Source organism: Sitodiplosis mosellana, unplaced genomic scaffold (genome assembly GCF_009176505.1).
Source record: "Sitodiplosis mosellana isolate CC-2019 unplaced genomic scaffold, AAFC_SMos_1.0 Smas_scaffold_6191, whole genome shotgun sequence".
NCBI classification, from domain to species: domain Eukaryota; kingdom Metazoa; phylum Arthropoda; class Insecta; order Diptera; family Cecidomyiidae; genus Sitodiplosis; species Sitodiplosis mosellana.
The window spans coordinates 3,137,985-3,162,240 of NW_022601432.1; the positions used below are offsets into that span (position 1 = coordinate 3,137,985).

The window sequence follows — 24,256 nt, forward strand, 5'->3', positions numbered from 1 at the left end:
TGAGAGGTACCGAGATCAATGCTCGGCATCTCCAATTCTTTTTTTTTACACCAACAGTCATTTGTATGATACTTTCCATGTTTCGATCTATTTGTTTTCTAAAATGTTAATTCCTGTTTTGATTTAGAAAAAAATCTCAAATCAAATGAAAACTTATCCACTCCCTGACCTCTGTTTCCATTCAATGTTGGTAAGTGTGACCGGTGGCATAGTGATCGATGGCCCACGATGAAAAGTATAAATTTATGTAATAAACACTAGAATACAAAGTATGAACAATTGAATAATATTTTTAAACACTATTCGATGTAATTAACATTTTTATTTCACACAAATAGTTTTCATTAACAACAATTAAAAATGATGTGTGAATTGAATGCCGGCCACCAAAGTTGATTTCTTTTTATTTTTCGATTTTTCACCTTTTCTCCGTTTGGGTGCTCGTTTTGCGCGTGAAAGGCTCTCAGAAACGGGAATTTGATCCAAGCTCACTCCATGATTTCTGCTAAGGGGCTGTAATTCTGTTGCGGCGATCTTCAAATCGTTTCCATCTCTAGCAATAGCTCCCGTGAGTATGTTTGGTAATGCCAAAATTAAAAGATAAAAAGAAATGTGCATTTTGTTACCAAACCCAATTTATCCAACTGTTTCAATAAACTGTACACTGCTTATAAGAGTTTGAAAAGAATTTAAAAAAAAAATTCAATTTAATTTGACAAATTTTTGAGTATTCATAAAAAGTATGCAAGAAATAGATGCAGAAGTTAAAAAAACGGAAAAGAAGTATTTCGAATGAGATGATATATTCAATAAATTCAGACACAAGGTGTCCCGTGTGAAAAAGAAATGACTGACTGACTATAACTTCAGTTGACTTTAGTTGATTGAATTTATATTTTTGTTCTAAGAAAATCACTTGGTCCCAAATGAAGCAACTTAGATTGACTTGTAACTTCAAATGATTTCAGTTAACTATGATAGACTTACACTACACTTTGTACTGAAATGTCAATCAAAGTAAGTCATTTTTGTCACAAATTAGTTAACTGACTGCTCAGTTACTATTTTTTCACACGGGGTATGCATGGTCGAGACAAAATTAGTTTTTCATTATTTTACAATTCAAACGGAATGCATTTTTGCTACAAAATCTCAATATGCTATTTTGGTGACTATTACTCGTATTTGATACATGTTAATCAACGCGTATTTGATTTTCTTCTCATTCGATTGAAAATGACAAAATTATTGATGTCACAATTTTAACGACTGTTCAATTTTTTTTAAAACAATTATCATCTTCCATTTAATCAAAGTGTGTGGTAAGAGAAACAATTTCATTTATTTGAGGAATTGAATTTGAAATCAAACATTTACAATCTAAATCTCTCATTTGGTCTGCCAATCGAAAAAAGTTTAAAAAATCTACATTTATGCAAATTGACTGATTAAATGTAATGAAATACAATTTTTCGAGGAACATTTTCTTTTAACAAACTTTAAAAGGAAAACAGTAACATTTTCGGAATATTCTCACAAGTATTGGCATTGAAAACTGTATGGTGCATTTAATTTATACGATTCTTAGTCCTTGTTTGTACATGTCATCCAAAAAAAAAATCATCCGGAACGAATAGCGGCCATGGTCTGAGTCACCTAGGAAGTGTATAGATCATCCGGAGTGCACGTATCTAAATAACTGAAATGAACAACAAAATCGATAAATTCTTCTGCACAATTTTTTTTTCATATAAAAATACAAACGTCTCACGGTATGGCTGCTCCACTGAATTTCGATATTCGCTCAAGAATTTGTACTTGTTCAGAAAGTCATCTGGGAATCGTTTGAGCATATAAATCCAACATTGATGTGACTTGCTGCATGGGAAATTGTAAGAGATGAATGTAAATTTGCAAATGAAATTTTATACCAAAATTAACTTTTTAGATCGCAAACCAATCAAAACTGCTCAAAAAAAAAAAATAATTGGGCTAAACTTCCAATTGAACTTGCGAAATGAATCGCGTCTCCATCTGTGCATAAAGCACTGTTTACACACGCGTAGCTTTCGAATGAATGTTTGACAGAATAATGTGCATGTTTTGAATGTGATACGATCGACCTAAAAAAATTGATAGTAAAATGTAAAGGTACATACCCATCGGATCCGTTGATTGTGAAAATGTTTCGATCATAAAGTTCTGGATAGTCTTCGAGTTCGTCTAAATTTCTGAGCATTGTTCCATCAACGGAATAGATTTCACCATTGATACTGTGGCCAGTTGCAGGTATATTCAGTAAAAATGGAATGTTATACTTTGTTGCTACGATGAGTGGAAATTGGGTGTCGGTTTTACCGCTGCTCACAAATTGTGCAAATCCATTTTCTTTGTTCGTCAACCAGTGATGGTTTGGTTCGCCTCTCTTCAAAGTGCCATACACAAAAACTTGAATCAATTGCTGGGTAGAATTCATCCTGAAATCACTCTTTGTCTTTGGTCCAATAGCAAAACGACAAATAATCACGGGCTGAGTGTAGTTTTCGTTGTTAGACGCTTATCTTAACACTCACTCCCTGCGTTACGTTGAAGTTTTACATCAGTTTGCTGATAATTTCATTGTGATTTAAGTGTAAATGTGACTCAATTGTATCTAGTCAACATCAACGTTTTCTACTCAACACATTTCGTTCAATGTTGTGTTTACACACATTCGCTCTTGTGATTGGCACTTTGACAGTCATTGCAACCAACTGAACGGCCGCAGAAAAAACATTATTGTTGGTACTGCCTCTGTATCGTCTCATTCTCTGCTATTCTCTGGATCGGGTGATTTATATACAAAAGTCATATATTGTGTATGTGTGTATCGAAGCGAAAAGCTAAAAATAAGACAAAAATACACGAAGAAGGAAAATAAATCGAATAAACTGCGGTTCCGGCCAAATTAAATTATTTACCAAATATTTATCTTCGCATAAAATACAGTTGCAAAGAACAACACCCCGACAGAGCGAGAGAGAGAGAGAGAGAGAGAGAGCGAGTAAAAAGTCATCATTGTCAAAACAAAGCATTAAAACAAAAACGAAAAAGGTTTTGCTGCTAAAGTGTTTTGGAGAATCACAATTGAACGACAACAAAACATGCAAACGAGAAGAGTGTCATCCGTACAAAAACATCAATTTGGAATAGGTAATCGATGGTTGATTTATAAAAATCGAATCAAAACCATGTCAAACACTTGCAATATGTATTAAGAATTGGTGCGTGTTGATATCGATGATACAGAGATGAGTGAGTGTGTGTATATGTTTGGTGGTTGACATTTAAACATTTGATTTGTGTGTGTCAATTGTCGTTTGACCTAAGATTCCAAGACCTTGTAAAGTGGATCAGCTTTAGAATAGTATATTTGCGATTCTTACCTTGAATTCAGTAATTCCACAAAAGTTTGCTGGATTGGAAATTATAGCAGTAATGTGCGCATTTATCCTTGGCCAAAATAGTTATATTCCCTGTCGTCGCCATCCTTGTCGTTTCACTTTCGATTGCATGCTTTCGGTGTGCAAGTGTGAGTCATTCATTCATTTGTCTCGTCACGGAAGACCATTGCATTTTTGTACCCGTTTAATTTAATTGAAACTTTAAATAAACAATCCAACAACAGGCGAGAAAAAAAAAAGCAACACACCATTGGCCTTGACATTTTTTATATTATTGTATGAAAACAAACGAGATTGACTTGTATTAAATGCCATTGAAAATTAATTGAAATTTTTATTTTTATTGCAGAAAAAGAACGATGAAACCAAAGTCTATTGCTGTGATTCGATGTTGTTGGTGGTATTTTTTGAAGCCACCGTCGCCTTTAACAGCCCAAACATCGGTAAACTACCGTCACCGTATCAAAATTACAGCAATGCCAATCGATTGATCGAACACAGCATAGGATCGAAGGAGCCAATCGAACAGCAAAGAGAATAGAAAAGAAATCAATCGAATCATTTTTAATCGCCCCCACAAATTTCGACCGAGTACATTGACGAGATTGACACATCATTGAGTTGCGATGTCGATTAATTCGTTTGTGTACGAAATAAAATGGTGCCTGAATTCTAGTAACAAAACATTGTGAACGAAATAGAATCAACAGAAAGAAAAAGAGAGAGAAAGTGAGAAAGACAGGAAGGAAAAATTGGAAAAAAAAGATCGATTGATTTGCAAATTGAAAATTTTCTTGGCAATTAAACAAAGGACAATTAGTGTTATGTACAACTATCGAAAGTGTTATTTCGATACAAAAAAAAAAAAACAAATAAACAAAGAAACAAAATTGAGATTCTGTTAGTGAATTGATAAAAAGGCCGAAAGAACGTTAAAAATATGCTCACCGAAGAACGAACGTCAAAACTTGACACATGGACCGATGTGGTGAACCTTCGAAGCAATCATATATTGGAAACATTTTTGCCAATGTGGTATCATATAGGTAATCTAGTTCAATATTCGTCCAAAATACTTTTATTTTCAATTATTGTGCTCAACCGTAAATTGGAGCTAAAGAAGGCGTATTCTTGTGTGTGTGTTTTTTTCTACGCAAAAAGCAACCAACGGTTGACCATAAATAAAACAAAAAAATTACTTTCATATTTTTTTTAAATGTTTTTTTTTCTAGCTCTATGGAGTCTTATTTCGTCAATATTCATCCATACATGTGCCGCACTCATAGCATTTGTTACATTGCGAAAACACAAATTCGGTCGCTTTTTTTCGATATTGATATTGGTGATGGGTGTTGTGTCACCGGCAACTAGTGGCATCGTAAGCAGTGCAACAATTGCTTTCGTGCATCGTGCCTCCAGTTTACAGATGTCACCCGTTTATGCACTCGTCTGGGGCATTGGACTAACTATTGTATCCGCTTTTGTCGGCTACTTACGAATTCTAGCTACACTGTAAATCACTTTGGACACAATCAACAATCAACCTGAAACGACAACGTGAAACATCAAGCATAATTTAACAAAATGGAAAACAACAACCCTACTATACTCGAACACTGAATTCAAGTGAACAGCAAATAGACAGCGATTGTTTTCATTCATAAGCAAACAAAAACAACTAGATACGAACAGTCAATAGAGTTTAAGTCAAAATGATTTAGGTCAATTAATTGTTCATTCATTTCTATTTCTTTTCTATCAAGTCTGTAATTAGAATGGTGTATAGAGGCACTAATTTGTAAGATTTAGTAAAAAAAAAAAATGTGGACAAATCTTGAATAGCAACAACATTTTTCAATTGTTCATCAAATACCAGCTTTGGGTATTTTTTTCATTCTTTAGATACAGATGTTATATTTTGGAAACATTTCAGACAGACTCTTTTTTTACTTCTTAAAAAAAAACAAGGAATTTCTTCTTAGATATTACTCTACGGAATAAATATTTTGGCTACATAAAAATCAAAGCAGTGAATGAGTGGAAAAAAAATCATTGACCAAATTCCATTACTTTTTTTTTCATTTATTCCAAACTGTATCTTATATGAATACTGGTGCGACAAATTCAATAGAAAATGTCAAATGATAGTGACGTGGAATTTTTAATGTAGGTGATACAATAGATCAAGTGAGAGTGAATTATGTTAAGTTATTTCATCATTCAAAATAGGAAACAACAAAGAAGTAATACTTTTGTTCTGTAAAAAAAAAGGAGAAACAATCATGTGTAAATATTCGTTAAAAGCACTAATTATTATAACAACTCAAAGTCATTGGGAGCTACTGGGCTCCAAGTGACACAGAATATTCAGAGAAATAAAAATACGAACAAAATGCGAATTTATATAATTTGGATGAGTTTTTTTTTCTTCTGAATCACAACTTTCTCTTACCTGAGGAAAACACCCCTTGGCTAGTAAGAATAATGGCATGTTATCATGCAACCACAGCTGACCATAGCCGAATGACAATGCTTTTATGATGAGGCAATCCTTACTACGATTAAGGTAAATTACATTGAACAAATTGCGCTCATGTACAGTGTACACAGATTTCAATGTGGAGATTCAAGGTGTGTCGGAATTTCGGAAAACTCTTGATCTTTCTCTTCTTATTGGAAGAAAAAAAAAATCCGTCGACCTTTTTTTAATCACAACGATTTTCAACTACTCCTAAACCAACTTTCAACTACTGCTGAAGACTACTCCTTCAATCTAATATATTCAAACAAATTTTGTAGCAGCCATAACCTTGGCCGACCCATTTTGTCGAAATCTATGGAAGAATCGAATTGGTAATCGCAAACGAGTTACATCTATTTGAATCTTTTTTTCAAACTGAAACAACTCCATAGCAAGTAAACATGTCCAACTGTGCTCTTAATTCTCTTCTTGGAATTGATCCTTTGTTCATTAAACAGGATTGTAATGGATTACCACAAAGATTTACTTCGATATAGTACTCAAAATTCAATTTAAAATCAGAACTGCTAGTCTAAATTGAAAACAAAATTCTATTTCATTCGAAATTTGACCATGTTCTTATGCAGTTATCTATTAAACTTTAAAACTATTTGAGCATAGACAGGTGAAGCTTTTGAAAACCTTTCAAATTCCGTTGCACTAACTTTCTTATTTGAAATTCAGATAAGTAAACTGCGAAAAATACAGCAATCGATAGTCTATGTAGAGGTTTATTATTCTTCATTTGGTATAATTCATTTGTAATTATAGCTTCATTATAATGAAGTAATGCACATTTTTGTATTTATTCCAAGTGGTGTTATTTTATAATATAAACATTAACAATATAGAAATCATTGGTAGAAATTGCGTTTGATTGTGGAATCGTTGGACATATCCAATCATGAATGCAGAATTCTCAATGTTGATTGTTGACCAACTAAAGATGGTGGTGAATCGACTTGGTTTACTTCTTGAACGAATTCTTCGGCTGGAGTATGAATTGATAAATCGTCCTAGATCAAACGGTGATAATATATTCTTCAAGAATTTTCACTCCAACTCTTCTTACAACCGATTTGAGTGGATTAACACAAGTGGTTCTCCATTTAGGGTATTTTATAATGAAGGCAGCCACCATCGGGAAACTCAAACGGAACCAATTTCCTTCGATCTGGAAGAGCCAATGGATATTGACTGAAATAGTGCACTTTGTGTTTAAAATACAAAAAATCACCCTGCCTTCAAAACTAGTTTTTATGCCGTGATTTTGTATTTTAAAGTTGACTATGATCAAAATTTTTATTCGAAAACTGAAAATATTTAATAAAAATAAATAATCGATAAGGTGAAAATGTTTTTTTTTTTTATATAAACAAAAAAGAAATCCACTTGAAAAGAATGCGCATCCATTCAGCACAAACAATCTATGTGATCTTTTGATGCATCAAGATCTCAAGTTGGCTAATACAACTGTATTACATTTAGCTTCAAATGCACTGCAAACATAATTTCACACGGACTTTTCCCAAAAAGCTGTTCGTTTGGTAGGTAGTGAGCTCTTTGCATCCCTTTTTTGTGGGCAATACGTTCACACGATACATGATGATGAAGAGAAGTGAATACAAAAAAAAAACACACGAGAAAAATCAACAATAGACGGAATGGAATAAAATTGGATTTCGGTTTCCTTTTTATTCTGTCATTCGTTGTGTGGTTCACGGAACCGGTGACTTCACCCTTTGCACACTTGTTTTGTTTCAGCTCTGTAGCGACAAATTTGTGCTCGATGAACGACGGAAGTATTTATTTAATGTGTTTCTTTTCTTCTTATTCGAAACAACAACGAGAGAAAAAAAAATGCTAACTCCGTTCCTTCTTCCCCTTTTTTACATGGGAAATTAAGTTCCGTTTGAATGAAAGAAAACACACGTACGTCGTACGTATAAATTGAGATTACTGTTCAGTGGTTGATCAGAAGAAAGAGAAGAAACAATCGGACAAATTTCAGTTCTACGTAATAATTATTCGTCTGCTGAACATTCCTTGGGTGGAATTCGATCTTTTTGAGACGATACGAAGGTAAAATGAAAGGGGAAAATTTGGAAAATTCACAGTTTTTCAAATAAATTCGCGTTAGAATGTTTTTTTTATAGGATTAAAATGAAAATGCGTTGGTTGTTTGAATAGTTTCTCTCGAATCAAGTTCTTGACCATAGCTTATGATAATATAATGATGCTACTAATTTAATTATGGATGCTCTGTCACGGTCATTCTTATTGAATTGATATCCATGGCTCGGTAGAGATTACCTGGATTACCGTTATTATGTGATCCCATCGTATTGTGCATCAAATTCACTTTCAGTGTGATCTTTGCGGCTAATAACTGTTACTTTTTATTGTCTAACTGTTAAGATTGTCTATCAAAAATCTATTAACACGAAAGAGAAAACTCGTCGATCATCACATGTGAACCTGAATGAAATGCAATCGGCCAGATGGTGAGTGTATGTCATGTTGGTAGTCAGGTTTGATATAAAAAAGGGTTCAGTAACATATTTTTTTCTTGTTCAATATGTCCACTCCTTGACTCCCTTGATGTGATTACGGTTGTTTTTCTTTTCATTCGTCTACGTCTTTTCTTTGAATGATAATAATTTGATTGTGTCTTATGTGTGGTCAAAAAACATCAACACCCAAAAAAATGATAATTCTAAATGTTGAAAAAAAAAGAAATTCCAACTTTTACTTTTAATGTTATTAAAATTTATGAACAACACACACACAGACACACACACAAGGGATATTATGTTAACCGCAATCTGTTCCAATTGCTTTTCTTCACCGTACAATTGAATGCGTCATTTCTTTTGTTCCGTTCGTTGCATAGCTTCTGACATCACTGAAAGCTATGAACAGACAACACAGCCAGCAGGAGAAAAAAAATAACAACTGAAATGAAAATCAAACCAATATAAGTGGCTTGAAGTGAGTGCGTCTGTTGCTCGATCTTTCATTTGTTAATGAAAGGTAAGCATTTGGTGTACTGAGCTATCGAGATATGCGTTATTGTCATTGCTAATCAACAATATGGATATTGTGTCAACTAATTCGTCTTGAGCCGAGACAAATTGAAAATATAACATATGCAAATGTTTGAGGCGAATCTCATTTTATTCAATCTCATTTCATTGCGTAAAATTTTAAGTGACAATTTTTCGTGTCTTTCGCTTCTACGTACTACGTATTTGGTTGTGAAATTAAAATTGCGCGAGGCTTCGTAACAGAAATGAATTATATTCCCATTGTTTCGTTCATTTCCTGTCTGCGTGTCCCTTCCTCTCTTTCCTTCTATAAACGACGAAAAAAACCTATGGAGGCATTGATCGTGCGGATTTACAACTATCTCTTTTAACCGAAATTCTTGAGCTACTTTGCATTTGTAATTGAAGCGACGTTCTCAGTTGTAATTCTTCGTCGGTCGGCCGGTTCATTCGTTGGTTTGCTTGAATCAAGGCGTTTCGTTCCCTCCGCTGAACACACATTCGTGTGATGATTTTTCCTTATTTTTTTTTCAAATGTGCGATTGAGCGTGCGCGCGGGCTATTCCTTTGCATTTCTTTGCTTCGGTCCTTGGCCATTTTAATGTGGCCAGAATCACTCGACTGTAAATGTACATTCAAGTTGAAAACCACCAATGTGTAACTGACGAAACTGACGAACAAAATGATTTAATACACGCCAAAGAATCAGACAGGTGAATGCGATTGAATGAAACAGAAAAAATGATGACGTTTTTATAAGAACCAATTTCTGCTATCGTCTTTATTGTTGTCTATAGCCGAATTTCAACTAAATTTCGACTGTAATTAATAATGTAATCGAGTTTCATCAGATTATCATACTCTGGTCAAAAATTAGATTTGATTCAGTTCTTATTAATGAAAGAACTCTTAATTTTTTTTTCTTCAAAAATTCGAAAAAGAATATCTCAATGAATCATATCCAATGATCGGTCAATCGTTCAATGGTGGATCAATGAGAACATTAAAATTATATCAAAAGCGAGTTAAAAAAATAAACTTTTTACTACTCTTGCGTGGCACCTCATGAGTAATCCACTTCTCTCCGAACACCGAACATCAACGAGCAGTATGTTGCACCGACCGTGAGTCGTGCAGCACAGTTAGTTATTAACCAACCACACTGCGTGTGCGGGGCCGACGACAAAGGCATACACGTGAATGCAAACCAATAATGCGGCTTAATATATACTGCATTCAGAATGTATATATACTTTTCTTTGTGAATTCGTGTTTATGCGAATTATAAGAATCAGCCAAAATGAAAAATCCAGAATGTCAGTTAGTGTTTATGTTTGAGCGCGACAGCTAGCTCTTACGTTCATATATACATATCTCACTCTAACAAGAAAGTTCACCAATACACAAGTGGATTCAATTTTTGTTGTTGAGCTAAACGAAACGGTGTGCATTATAACGAAAAATATTTTTTTTTATTGACAAAGTCAAACAAATAAATTGTTTTTTCTATTTTGAAATTAAATTTACTAAATAGGGACTCTTCACTCTTCACTACTTCTTTTCTGAATCCATTCTAGTTTTTTTGTTTAATTCGTCGGATCCTATATGGTTTTTTTTTTCATCACATTTTCTCCTCTAACCAAATGCGAATGAATAAAACAAAGCCATTGGAAACGCCTTCCATCCGTCAATTTTCATTTGCGAGCCTGCAATTGATTACATTGAAGCAAATTGAAAAATTTAAAGCATTGATTTTCGGTCGCATTGACGCAAATAAGGTACACAAAAAGCGGGGGAATAGCGTCACAATTAGTTTTTTCAGTCAAAAAAAAAGTTATTTTTATTTATTCATTTGACAACTGTCCCCAGCTGCATAAATTATTTCGAGCATGGGAATTTCTCAGGCTAGTTGCGTTTATGGGAATAGTGAATATATGTGAACAAATTTAAACATTCTCTCCCTATTCCATGTTGCATCCCTCGATCAAAACTGAACGCACGATAGTGTGTAATATGAAACACCGAACGCAACTTTCATGATACTTCCGAGAGCGACACAGAAAAGTACGGCAATGTAATTAATTCTTCTTTTTTTTAAAAAGTGAATTGAGTTTGGAGCAAACTGTTCGGAGTTGTAAAGTGAACAAAGTTTGGACAACAACAGAATGCATCGATTGAATCTCGGAAAAAATGTTCTTGGAAAAGCCACAGAATGGAAGATTACACAATTTCACACTAAATACATATATCCTTGAGATGATTATTGTGGTTTTCACCATAAACCGCAATCATTTATATAAATCCTTGCAATTCAGAGATAGAGAGAAAAAGAAAAAAAAACTCTGGCAACATTCACGCGCAACAGAAGAATTCCATGGAATTTCACAATTTTCGGGCAATTTTCGACAATTTGCACAGTCCTTGACCGAATTAAATTGCATCCGAATAAAATTTTGAGTAAACAGACTTTGATTCCTGATGGTGTATGGATACATTGTTGCGACTGAAGACGATGTTGAAAGAGAGCACACTTCACACTTAATGATCAGGTATAAAATGGAAACTACTAATTTCAAGCAAAAAAAAATGTCCTTGCATTTAAATCACAAAAGAGCTGAAATTTTGCATATTCGGTTTCTTTTTTTGCTTAAAATCACAATTAGCTCTCTGGTCTACGAAATCAAAATGGGGTCAATCCTTTGTTGCGCAAAAAAAAATATGAGAAGCAAAAAAGTCGTGACTTCAATAGAATTGGGAAGGAGAGAGAGGGAAAGAGTGAAGCAGAGAGTGTGAGTGTCCAACTATGCACTGGCAGCTATAAGAAAAGATCAGCCCTCAAGTGCGATCAAGACCAAATGTGGGAAGACTGGCTGGCTGGCTACAAATGTTTAATAAATGAGATGAAAAATGACACCTGTTATCGAAGTGGTCACATATCGTTGTCGATGGCTTTTGTTTTGTTCGCTTGTGTTTTTTTTTCTTCTCTCCTTTTGCTCTTTATCAGACCTTTTCATACCATAGTCAAACAATAAGATTTTATATGATTTAAAAATAAAGTATGGGCTTTTGTTGTTTATTTTTTGTTTTCTTCTGTAGGCCATTCAGAAAGCAGAGAGTGAGAACCAACGAGAGAGAGAGAAAGAAATAAAGTAGAAATCACAATTTAAAATGACATTTCAACGGCTTTGGGGCTAAGAATTGATTCTCACCAGAAAGAAATGGATTTTTTCCCATATTCAGTTTTCAATTTAGAAAGCCGTTCCCAGAGCGACGATTGAGTGTGGCGTGTGATATTCAATCATCGCAATTCGGTTAATGAGAACCAAGAGGGTAGACAATGTAAGCCCTAAATTTTCAATGTTTGTTATACATTTTAAAAAATCATTCGCCACGGCCGAACATTCCATCGACTATAGTCCAACCGGAGAAGAAAAAAAAAATCAGTTCACTTCACAGTCCAGGGAAAACACACACAAACACACATACGATACAAGAGAACAATTCCAGTGTGCAGCAAAAGCAAGCCAAAAGAAGAAAAAGAGAGAGAGAGAGACTCGAACGAGTGAGGTGAAATGAAGAAGTGATCTTCTGTTGAGCCATTCTTTCTTTTTGTGCGGCATTTACAAAGAGGGAATGTGTAATTAAATAGTGGCCAAAATGAAGTGGCTCCGAGTGTTGATCGAAACGTTTACGCATTTCCACACACGAATATTGCACAATAATGAGGCTTCGCTTGGCTCTTCGGATGCGAAACCAAAACGAGTGGAGGAAAGCGTGTGTCGAAATGCGAAACCCAAGACAATCCATCTTCCTTTAACATTGCATTCACATTCTATTTTGATGAGATAAAAACACTCTTACAAATAGCAATTATATATATTATATTTTACTACCCGAAAACGAATCGAAAATGATAAAAGAAGAGAAACGGTATGCATATAGGCGAGAGAATGAAAGAGAGGCGATACCAAGCCATCATTCATCTACGTATTATAATTTTTTTTTTTTTTCATCTTTTCGACCGTGCGAGAGTAAGAACCCAACCAAAATAACAACAGTATAGCACAGAAATGTGAGCTCCGAATACACTCTTTTTTTTCCTTCTTTTTCTTTTTCTTGCTTTAAATTTTATATGTACATATATACCAAACACGCATATTCATTCCGATGGGTACTAGTCGTCGTCGTCATCGTTCGATATATGTACCGCACATATCGTGCGAACAAAAGAATGATTTTGAAAAAATTCCCATGCTCTACAAATGAAAAATTCACACATAACGAAAGCCAAAGCCAAAAACTAAGCCAACAGAAGCCAAGCCAAGCGAGGAGAAATGAAATAGAGAGGATGATGATGATGACGAGAGAGAACGACCGACCGAACGAATGAACGAACGAAGTGTGGAAAGGAGGAAAACGACGTAAACTACACATACAAGCGAAGCATAAAATGTGGAAGCATGTTTCTCATACTCGAACTGCCTTTTGACGGCTAATTTTTCCTCTGCTTATTTTTTTTTCTTTCTTTCTGTATCAGCGCGCGCACTTATACACTCGCACGCACACGCATTCGAACGCTCTTCATCCTTATTCCCTTTTTTTTGTGAATCTTTCGATTGCTAGTTGCTGTTTCTTGCCCTTTGCCGTTGTTGTTAATGTTGCTGCCGTTACTGCTGCGTCTGCTGTCACTATTGCTATTGCTGTTTATTCTTTGGAAATATATTCACTTCGTGAATAGTTTTACTTGTGCATGCGATTCGATGCATTATTATGTGAACCAGTAATTCCGTTGTATGCATTGAGAGCGCCGCGCCGAATTCGATTGGGGGAAAAAGCATTAAACACAATATTTTGTGTGTGAAAATGTATGCGCATAAAATGGTGAGCGAGTGAGAGCGAATAGAGTGAGAGAGAGAGAGAGAGAGTACGAGAGCAATGGAAGACAGGCGCATACGGATAGATATAGACACACATAAACACGGGCCCGTTGATCGGGATTTGAAAAATATGTTTTCATGTTTGGTTATTCCTTTTGCTGCCTATTCGGAGTGTGTGAATTTCATAATCGAGACTTGTGCACAACTTCAACTCTCAACCTCACGAGAGCAGAGAGTGTGAGGAAAACCGAAACCAACACCGTTCTTTGCTGCTTCCACACAGGTAATTGGTTTTTGAATGAAGCAAAAAGCGAGAAAAAACAAAAATACGACAACAAAATAACAACAACGGCCTCGACCAACAAAAATAGTATAATTTCTCAATTCGATCAGATATTTTAACGCGTTTAATGTTAATCGGGTGCAGGGCGGCCAAAGATTTTATCAATTTTCCTTTGAACAGCGAAAAAAAAAACAAATCAAAAGAAACCAAATCATGCTCTTCATTTCTCTTTCACCAAACAAATTTTTTTCTTTCTTGTCTTGATGGCCGAAAATACATTTGATGCGGATCCTTTTTTATTCTTCTCTGCTCTTTCTCTTGATTGAACTCTCAGATCATTGCTCAGTTTATGCACTGATATGATTTTTCGGATGCGTTTTGATGAATCATTCTTCCAGAGTATCCTTGAAATGTTTGGTTGTTCGTTGGGAACAAAAACTATCACCACTTTTGCATTATCTCTCGAGCCCATTTTCTCAGTCTAAATTTAAACCGTAATGCATTTCGAGTGTTTGTGTGATGTTTGTTTCCACTGTTTTAGGATAACAGAAACATTTACAGTGGAAACAAGTATGCCGATCGTTTCCCACACTTGAACACAAACAAATCACAGAGAAAGAACAATATGAACCAATCATAATTATCGGTTTTCTTATTCCGTTTTGTGCTCGCTGACGTTTTTTTTTAGAGAAACAATTTTTGGGGGATTCATTTTGAGATGGCATTTAGGCTTTTCATGTAAATCAATGACGAAACCCAGATGAACAGCTCATGCGAATAATAATAATAATAAGCAAATGAAATGATGGACATCTGCGCGCGTTCCATCAAATAAGTCACACATTTTAACTATTTGCAATGCTCTACCTTTCGGAAGCGTGCTGATTGATTCCTTCCACACGCACGCAAACAAAGACGACGATCAATGAATCCCTTTTCAAATTCGGATGCGGAATTATTGTTTGGCGAGGGGATGTGAATATGACACACGAAATTGAATTTTAGTTTAATTGATATTGTATTTCTCGATGCCGATTTCTTATTAAATGTTGCCTATAGCTTCTGTATATACAGAAGCTTGGTTTACACTTCTTTGACTAAGAATGTTAGCCGAAAGCGACAAGATGAGAAAATTCGATTGAAATTTTTGCAAAAAGAAATTTTTTATATTATTTCTGGTTGTATTTAATGTTAACAGAAATCTTGATGACTTTTTTGCTTTTGTTTTGCTCAAAATTAGAAGAAGAAAAAATATGTCACAATCATATCAATTCGAGCAGTACTGTTACCCGCTTATCAAACATGGTTACAATTTCTCTTCAAATTCGTTGTTGATCATGATATGTGTCACATATAGGATCATGATAATGTGTGCAGAATCTAAACTTCAGATTGCGGTATGGCAGCGAAGAACATGCCAAAAACCGCGTATGCTCCCAATTAAAATGTATGATGAATTGTCGCTTGTATTCAAATTCTTCCCTTTCATTTCCTCGCAGATTGAAAACGGTTTTAGGCCACTATTTCAATGGCTTTTAGATTAGCCAGGAAGTGCTTAGCTCCGGCATAGATATCGTGAACTTGAATGAAGCGTACGCAAAATCATTGAAATGTGATGCGAACACATCGATCAAAAAAAAAAAAAAAAAGACGCGAATGAAGAAGAAAAAGAAAACTGTGCAATGTTTCAGGTTCACCTATTGATCATATAATTTGATACATATAAGCATCGTCGATTATTTCCGTCGACGGAATATAATCGGAATCACGAGGAAACTGTGCGAAACTCTCTTTCTCTCTCTTTCTCTTTCTCTTTATCTCTCGAAAGCAACGGCAACGCTTTTATTGTGTGTTCGTGCCTTATAGCCCCCGACCGTACATCATACGGCCCCGACCGTACATCAATACGCTCACATGCACCACCGTTTATAAGTCAATCAACTGTACACAAAGGTACATATTAGCGAAGCGATTCTCATGAGTTTACCTTTTCTCCGTGTTGTTCCCATGAAGCAAGCACACATACATACATCGAATAAACACCCATATACATACACACCAGAGAGATACGCTCAGGCGTAATCCTCCGAAGTGCGTACGAGGCGACACGATCTGTATGTATATCAACGAGGATCATAGCCCGTGTACATATATACCTGAATAACGCCACAGTGAATGAGAAACCGAACGATTCGGAGTCGTGTGAACTGTGAGCGCCTGTGAAAGCGCTATGCATGCGTATATGCCGTATATACACAACAATATTCCCGTCCATCGCCTGTACAGAGTAACAACCCATGCCATATTATTGTCGGTTTTTTCACATCGAGTGTCAGTTCATTTTGAGTGGTTGTAGGTTGCGTTTCATCCTTCGAACGAGAGCGCACAACGAGTGTGGTTGCTGCATATATCAATGTGTGTGCCCCGAACCGATCGTCAACATGACGATTGTCTATTTATTTATTTTTTCTGAATGTTTTTTTTTTATTGTGAAAAACTCTGATAAACACATTATATTTTAAGTCGTGCGAACCCAAAAGAAAAGCGATTTTTCTTTCGTTATCAGAAAAACTTGAATTTTATACCGCTCAAAGCAATTAACGCCGAAATGTTTCATGAAAATTATTTGAAATGTTAAATGAACAGTTACGATCATTGTTATTTTGTGAAATTGTATCTCAGTTGGTGACTTCTTTGTAAACATTGTTGGACTATTGACAAACCGAAGCGAATAAAGAAAAAAGAAAAATTTAAACAGTGTAATGAAGCATTCGGTTGAAATGGATTTTGTGCAAGTTAAGAAAAAACATTGAACATTTACGGTGCATTTAGAAAATTGATTGATTCCAAATATTTTGCAAAAGTGTTTTTTTTTTCAAGAAAAAGTGAGAAGAAAAACGAAAATTCGATAGAATGCCACCTGTACGAAATGGGCATTATATTAATGTAGATGATCACACTACGAATCCACTACATCTAGGATCAAATCAAGTGATTGAATCAAAAATGCCGATGCATTTGCATCCACAGCACTCGCCAAATTCAGCTGCATCGGCATCAGCAGTAGCAGCAGCAGCAGCAACGGCGGTGGTGGTGGCAAAGCAACGCAATGAATATGGAGCACCGTCAGTGCAACATCCCTCCGGATCTCATCACCAAGCCATTCAACAAACACCGCTAACTAAAGCCGAACTTCGAAAGGTAACCACGAATAAATCACATTCACATCACATTATCCAATGTGAATTACGCAAAATGAAACGAAAAAAATATCACGCTATTGATTAGGAATTTTTTGAATAGAAAAAAAAAAACAAATCTACCACTCACATTCAAACAATCGACATGATTTGTTTTTTTTTTATCGCGGTTTCAAATATGAAATTTCAAATGGCAGATTGGAGCTAAGTTGTGATAACGAAAGAGTGCAATTCAATGGATTAACGAAAAAGAAAGTGGACAAAGCATAAGGAAGTGATAAAACCGATTAAAATTTTGAAATTAGGGAATTTCAATCGCACTTTTCAATTCTGGTTCCATTTCTTTCGATAATTCTGAGATAGTAACCACAGCAAAGTCAAGATTTTTTTTTTTGAATGCGAACGCTATCATCAATATTCTATCTGATCTAGGCGATGTCTGTAATTCTTCTCTTGTTTTTTATTATTAGCACTACATGGAATGTAGGCTACTGCAGTTGTTGTTTTTTTTTTTCAAGAAAAATTTAAAACTCTTTAGGACACATTTTTTTACCGTAAATTAATTCATTTTTATATCCATATTGTTTATTTCAAATGAAGCAATTACGCCTAATTTCAAAAATGAAATAAAATCATTTTCATGAAATTCACTTTTGGGATAACTCAAAAAAAAAAATTTTACACTTTTTCATTACCAATGTGAAATAATGTACAATTGAATGGACATAAAACCACATAAGTGAAGAATACAATATCATTTTATTAAGAGTTTCGCTTAAAAATACATTCCATGTAGTGCTTACGATTATAATTTGGTGTGAAACATCAAATTAATCAAAGCCCTTAAAGAACACCGCAACTGAGTAGACTGGCTGTACGATTTTAATACGTAGAGTTCTACAGCTTTCAGTGGCGAGTTGCGTCCTACTTTACAAGCTTCAAGAACGCAGAGCGGAGCGAAGCGACGATCTGCGGTCTTGTTTTATTTTGGAAATACCAACTGTATTTACAAATTTTTGTTCAACCACATACATTTAATTGTATGTGATTTCCAATTAATCTGAATAGCATGTACAGAAGCATTTGATTGCAATTATCACAAAGCCCCAAAAAAAAACAATCCCTAATGAGTAAATCCCAATCATTCTCTGCCTCACTTTGTGCGAATAATATTGCGTAGATCAAAACATTCGTTGGCCCATTCAACTCGATGACCAGACAGAGTTTGATAAATACATTTTTGATGTCGTTGTTGTTGTTGCATGCCTGACCTTGCGTCGTCCGTTTCGCCAAACACATCTCATCTGTATTTCAGTTGATTCGGGCTCGTAATTTCGTTCGTATCACAACTCTGAAACACTCTCTATCCAAAAAAAAGAAGAAGAAGGAAAAAAACAGCAACACTATTCGAAATATGTTCTCTCTCTCTCTCTCTCTCTCTCTCTTTCTCTCGCGTGCTCAAATCCTAAGAGAAAAGCAACAGAAAAAAACCGCCAGCGATTTTATCACTGTTGTTCTTTATTCGCTGACGTACAATGTGATTATTGCCGTTCTTATCAAATAAGATGTGAAAATTTGTGATTTTGGTCATTGAGACTTATCTCGGGGAACGAGCGAAAAACAAAAAAACGTGATGTATATAGTATGTGTTTTCTTTTTCGTTCGTGTTACCTTTTTTTTTTTCATAAATCGCTCAGATTATTCACAGTCAATTATTGTATTTAAACTCATGCGCGTGCCCAACGATTTCAGCCACACGAACAGCGTACTTCTAACAGGAAAAAAATAAATAGAAGTGAAGCGAGCGAGAAAAACGAATCGGATGTGTGAGATCACATGTACACAATCCGTTTTGTTGCGGACGGCAGACTCGAACGAGATTCGATTATCTGTTAGTTTTTTCTGCTCGTTTTTTTTTCTCTCGTTGTTATTGAACAAAATGAAGAGCAAATGATTGGATTTGTTAAAATCGTAATAAATGAAGATATTTTATCGAATATTTGAGATCAGTTTTGAGTTGAATTTTGGCGTTTTTATCATTTTTACAAACACACACACGCACATTACAATTACATCATCGACAAACGGTAGAAAAAAAAATGCGAACCAAGTCAATTGCGTCGCTTTCGATGATCTTCTCGGTTGATTTGATAATAAAAATTAACATAAGCTTTAACAACTCAACTGAAAATACACACTGTATCTGTGCATTCACGAAGTGAGTGCGTAATTCGTGCGAGGCTCAACTCAGGAGCCACATCAATTAGAATATATAGTAGCGTTTGCTTCTGTGCCGAAATTGCAATATGGCCAGTGATGCGCAGCAACAACGACAGTCAGTGTGTCGGTGTGTTAACACCGAAAAGTGTGAAAAAAACACGATGTTCATTTGAATGACATGCGCTCACACGCTCGCGCGACATCAGCAAATAACAATATCAACAAAGGAATAAAAAAAAATTGGTAGAACAGCGATGGGAACAGTTCGGATTTAAAAGTCGGCTTTTATATGATTTCGGAGATGAAAAAATTCAAGTATGGATCCAAGCTTCGAAACTCTGCTAACTCGAGTCATTGTTGAATTCAAACTGAAACTATGAGTCATAAGGCTTGAATAAATCGTAGAAATACCAACATTTTCTTGAGGAAAAAGTTTAAATTCCAATAAAGTCCATCTTGAACACGTAAACTGATGCTAAATTGAAAATTCCTTGCGGCGCTTGCAAACACATGCCCATCTTTACCGGCCAGTATTGATGCAGAATCACACACAACAAATCTACTTTAGTCATACACACATAACACATGCTTTCGTAGCGTTCGCGTGCGCTCGTGCAAAACGTTTCATCAATTATCAGTTTACTTTTCACTTTTCTTGTCTCAACACATTTTTTCGGGCAAACGAACGTTTGGCGCTATGGGGACAGATTTGCTTTGGCTTGTGTGTACGTGTGTGCGTGTGTGCGTGCGTGCAGTGGCGGCGGTGACGACGACGGTGATGGTGGCGGCTGACTAAAATCTCTCACACTTTTGACGTGTAAAACAAACTATGATCATAATCAATTCCGGTCGATAGTGAGCAAAATAGATTTTATGAGCCTGTTTCACTTACGCTACGGATCGATGTCGATAATTTTGAATTGGGCCCAATTGAAATTAATTTGTTGATCTAATCGTTCATTGCCACTGTTGTTCGCTGTTTTTTTTTCTCGTTCGCCTGATACGTAATTAAGTGTCATTTACGTAATTTTTGCGATCATATCAATTAAAAGAAGAAGAAGAAGAATCAAAAAAATAATACGAGCTTAGAAAGTGTATGATGATAGAAAAATCATGTTTGCAACATTCAAATAACAAACATCTTATTATGAATGCGGAGAATGCGCGCTTATCTGTTGAAAAAGGTCATTTTTGACAGCGGTAGAATGAAACAAAAAAGTGCCTTGTCTCGTTTCGCCCGATGCATCATGATAGTATCACGAGTCAATTTGATATTTCCGCATATAAAAAAATGTGCACGTGAGGAAAGTGCAATGTTGACATGCGTTTATAAACCTTTGAATTTCAACTAGAATTAGATCATTTGGCGGCGATCTTTCGATGGTTCTTCTTTTGTGGATTTATGAAACAAAAACATTTTACAAAATTAGAGTAAATGATCGTTTCAAAAAATTCCTCTTTATTTCTGGTTAATTCCCGATAAATAATTTAGAACGTTTTCTTTTTCTTTGCAGTCCAATAAGCCGATAATGGAAAAGAAGCGTCGTGCCAGAATAAATCATTGTCTTAATGAGTTGAAGACATTAATTTTGGAAGCGATGAAAAAGGATGTAAGTGTCGAATTGAAAACTTAAAACAACCAAAGTAGTTTGTACGCAATGGTTTAGCCGTTCGTCATTTTCTCATTGAGAAGGAGTGAGCTCTTCTTTCATTTCGATAGCATAAACATTGCATACGCTAGTGTGCCCTTCACCAGTGATCTGAGATCGCTTGTGTATCTCTTGAAAATGGTTATGGTTGTGTGTGTGTGTGTGTGTGCGTATTTGTCTGTCTTTGTATGCGTGCTCGAGCTACGTGAGATCGTTATGCTATCAAATCGATTATGCATTGCACGTTCCCACGCTTTCGATCTCAACGGAAGACCGAAGGAAGCGAACCAAATTGCTGTGCATCACTCATACATGCACATAAATATGATTCCAATATGAAGACGGTCGATCGGTTTGTACGGTCGAGATGATTATAGTGTATTTTGCCCCTCTTTTTTTTCGATATCAATCTCAATGGATTTTGTAAAGATATATTTGATTTCCATCAATATTCCATATATTTCGTTTTGGGTTCCTTTATTCATTTATGTTCTTTCTTATTATTAGCCGGCACGACATACGAAACTGGAAAAGGCTGATATTCTTGAGATGACTGTGAAATATCTGCAAACGATGCAACGTAACCAAATCAATGCGGCCAACAATGTACAAAACGATCCCACCGTTTTGTATAAATTCAAAGCTGGCTTCTCTGACTGCACCAACGAAGTGAGTCGGTATATAAATCAAATTGACGGCGTCGATGCAACTGTTAAGCAGCGTTTAATGGGCCATTTGAATAATTGTGTTACGGGCATACAACAAGTAGCCACACCACAACCGTATAGTTCATTAGGTAGCTCAACTAATACCAGTAAGTATAAACATAAGAGCACTTTACAATTTTGCCTATCTAATCGCTTGGTTTCTTTTATTTAAACAAAAAAACACCATTCAAAAATGAGTACAAAATTGACATGTGATACAGAAAAAGACACGCAAAACAAAGTATAAAGAAAAAGCGTTGAACAAACAAATGAAAAAAGGAATGATCAAACCAAAAAGGAAGACAAAACAAACAACAAATCTATGGGTGAGATTGAGAGTAGTGTATGTTTCATTGACTTTGTTACGAAAGAGAAGAGCAAGTTTCTGTCGACTTAAAAATGGTTAAAAGCGAGTATGTTCGTTTTTAGCGGGTCCTCGCGGTTTTTCACGGTTTCCGCGGAACTGATAAGAGATAACAACTTAGTGTCTTCGGCAAAGTTGTAGCACTCGAGGTCTTCTATAACAATGCTGAATTCAATTATCTCTTATCTCTTATCAGTTCCGCGAAAAGCGCGAAAAATGATAAGAAAAAAAAAGTTCCATATAAAATTTGCTTTTTTATATGTGCGATTTGCGCGCAACTGATAAGAGATAAGAGATAACTGTCTCTAGCTTAGTTATAGAGGACCTCGAGTACTACAACTTTGCCGAGGACACCATGTTGTTATCTTTTATCAGTTGCGCGAAAACCATGAAGACCGCGGAGGCTAGACGGTACTACAACATACTCTACTTCAACGCCAACAGAATCATCAGAAAACATACTCGCCTTTTCAAAAATATAAATCGAAGAAAAAACATACTCCACTCTCAATCTCACCCATAGAAATAAATAACAAATCTCAATAAAACTTTTCTGGAATGAAAAAACAAAGAAAACTAATAAGAAAACACAAATGTTTTTCATCCACCAGATTTTCCCTATCGGCCAAGTGGCTTCAGTAGCAGCCCGGATTTGTTCGGAAGTGCGTCGAGTAGCAATGCGGCGAATCCGTTGTATCAACAGTTGCCATTGAATTTACCAGTGACACCGGAGATAAATAACAATAGTCGCATCCAAATGGGTGGCGTTCAATTTATTCCATCGCGTCTGCCATCCGGCGAATTTGCATTGGTCATGCCAAACACTGGAAACACGCCCGAACAATGGAAACAATACTATCCAGTGGATTCATTGTCATTGCGTCACAATAATTTGGATCTAAACGAATCATTACCGCGTAGTGCATTTAGTAATGTCACAAAAATGGCCAAACATTTGGACACGAGCCCGTTGAGTCCGGCATCATCGATGTCTAGCATAGACGATTCGTCAACAACACAAACGGATCTACAAACATCGATCGAAACATCGAGTCCACAGCGAACGCCACCGAAATGTTTGAGTGCATTTCCAACACCGCCGTCTGGTGGTTCCATTACATTGATTCCAACCACAACAACAACAACAACAGCAACGCATTCCACTCCATTACTCAACTCTACCATTACATCAGCGCCATCGTTGCAACAGCAACACGTCACGTCCACAACGGAACAGTCATCGGCCGGCATTTCATCACGCATTAAGCCCATTTCACTTGAGATGTGTATGAAAGACAGTGAATCGGAGACGATAGCCGATTATAAATATGTTGATGGTAAAAAGCGACCGCATTCAAATCAATCGGCCGAAAATGAAGACGATGACGATGGTGAACCATTGCCAAAAATCCGGGCCAAATCAGAGCAATCATCACCACCGTCATCGTCGCCACCGCCGCCACTGTCAGCACCGCCAATGACCAACGAAAACGCCGTCAAATCGGAAGAATCAAGTAATGACAATGATCAGTCAGAGGAGGCTGGCAACGGTGACATGTGGCGACCATGGTGAAAATCGCATCCATACACGTGCTATCTCATCACTTTTTCAAGTTTATTTCAACTTTTCTTCTATGTAACTTGATTTTTGATAATAACTTATCATCACACGACTCCTTTTTTTGTATTTTTCTTATTTAATTTTAAGAGAGACATTTTTGCGTCGGTCTTGTATTTGTTTGTTTGTTTGTTTCGAGTGAGAATGATTTTTCAAAAAGCCAGACTTTAATTCAAGCACATCAAATTCTAATTTTTTTTTTTTATAAAACAAACCGTTATCATAATATAATTCTGTGATTTCTCTGATATTAAGTGCCTAAATAAAGAATATCGTTAAAACAATGGAAATTCTGCATTTAAATAGACATTGGGACGGTTTTTTTTG

General features: G+C 35.8%; 3 protein-coding genes across 6 annotated transcripts; 2 read left to right on the forward strand and 1 right to left on the reverse strand.

Moving 5' to 3' along the window:
* Nucleotides 1-782: 782 nt before the first annotated feature.
* On the reverse strand, nt 783-2,753 carry LOC129576445 (putative gamma-glutamylcyclotransferase CG2811). Its single transcript, XM_055461564.1, has 3 exons — nt 2,160-2,753; nt 1,765-1,878; nt 783-1,699 (listed from the first exon to the last, which is right to left on the reverse strand). Exons 1-3 carry the CDS (start codon nt 2,474-2,476, stop codon nt 1,657-1,659), a joined length of 474 nt encoding a protein of 157 aa, XP_055317539.1. The 5' UTR covers nt 2,477-2,753; the 3' UTR covers nt 783-1,656.
* Nucleotides 2,151-5,851, forward strand: LOC129576446 (transmembrane protein 170A). Of its 3 annotated transcripts, XM_055461566.1 has the most exons (4): nt 2,151-2,289; nt 2,989-3,192; nt 3,793-4,489; nt 4,676-5,851. In XM_055461566.1, the coding sequence occupies exons 3-4, from the start codon at nt 4,384-4,386 to the stop codon at nt 4,957-4,959; spliced, it is 390 nt and encodes a 129-aa protein (XP_055317541.1). In that variant the 5' UTR covers nt 2,151-2,289; nt 2,989-3,192; nt 3,793-4,383; the 3' UTR covers nt 4,960-5,851. The 3 variants fall into 3 exon arrangements, with proteins under 3 accessions (XP_055317541.1, XP_055317542.1, XP_055317543.1); XM_055461567.1 differs by lacking the exon at nt 2,989-3,192 and having other exon boundaries at nt 2,152-2,289; XM_055461568.1 differs by lacking the exons at nt 2,151-2,289; nt 2,989-3,192 and adding an exon at nt 3,247-3,719.
* A 10,526-nt stretch (nt 5,852-16,377) lies between these two features.
* On the forward strand, nt 16,378-24,219 carry LOC129576444 (protein deadpan-like). 2 transcript variants are annotated; one of them, XM_055461562.1, is made up of 4 exons: nt 16,378-17,372; nt 21,106-21,201; nt 21,748-22,054; nt 22,923-24,219. In XM_055461562.1, the coding sequence occupies exons 1-4, from the start codon at nt 17,085-17,087 to the stop codon at nt 23,882-23,884; spliced, it is 1,653 nt and encodes a 550-aa protein (XP_055317537.1). In that variant the 5' UTR covers nt 16,378-17,084; the 3' UTR covers nt 23,885-24,219. The 2 variants fall into 2 exon arrangements, with proteins under 2 accessions (XP_055317537.1, XP_055317538.1); XM_055461563.1 differs by lacking the exon at nt 16,378-17,372 and adding an exon at nt 20,233-21,022.
* The last annotated feature ends 37 nt before the right edge of the window (nt 24,220-24,256 follow it).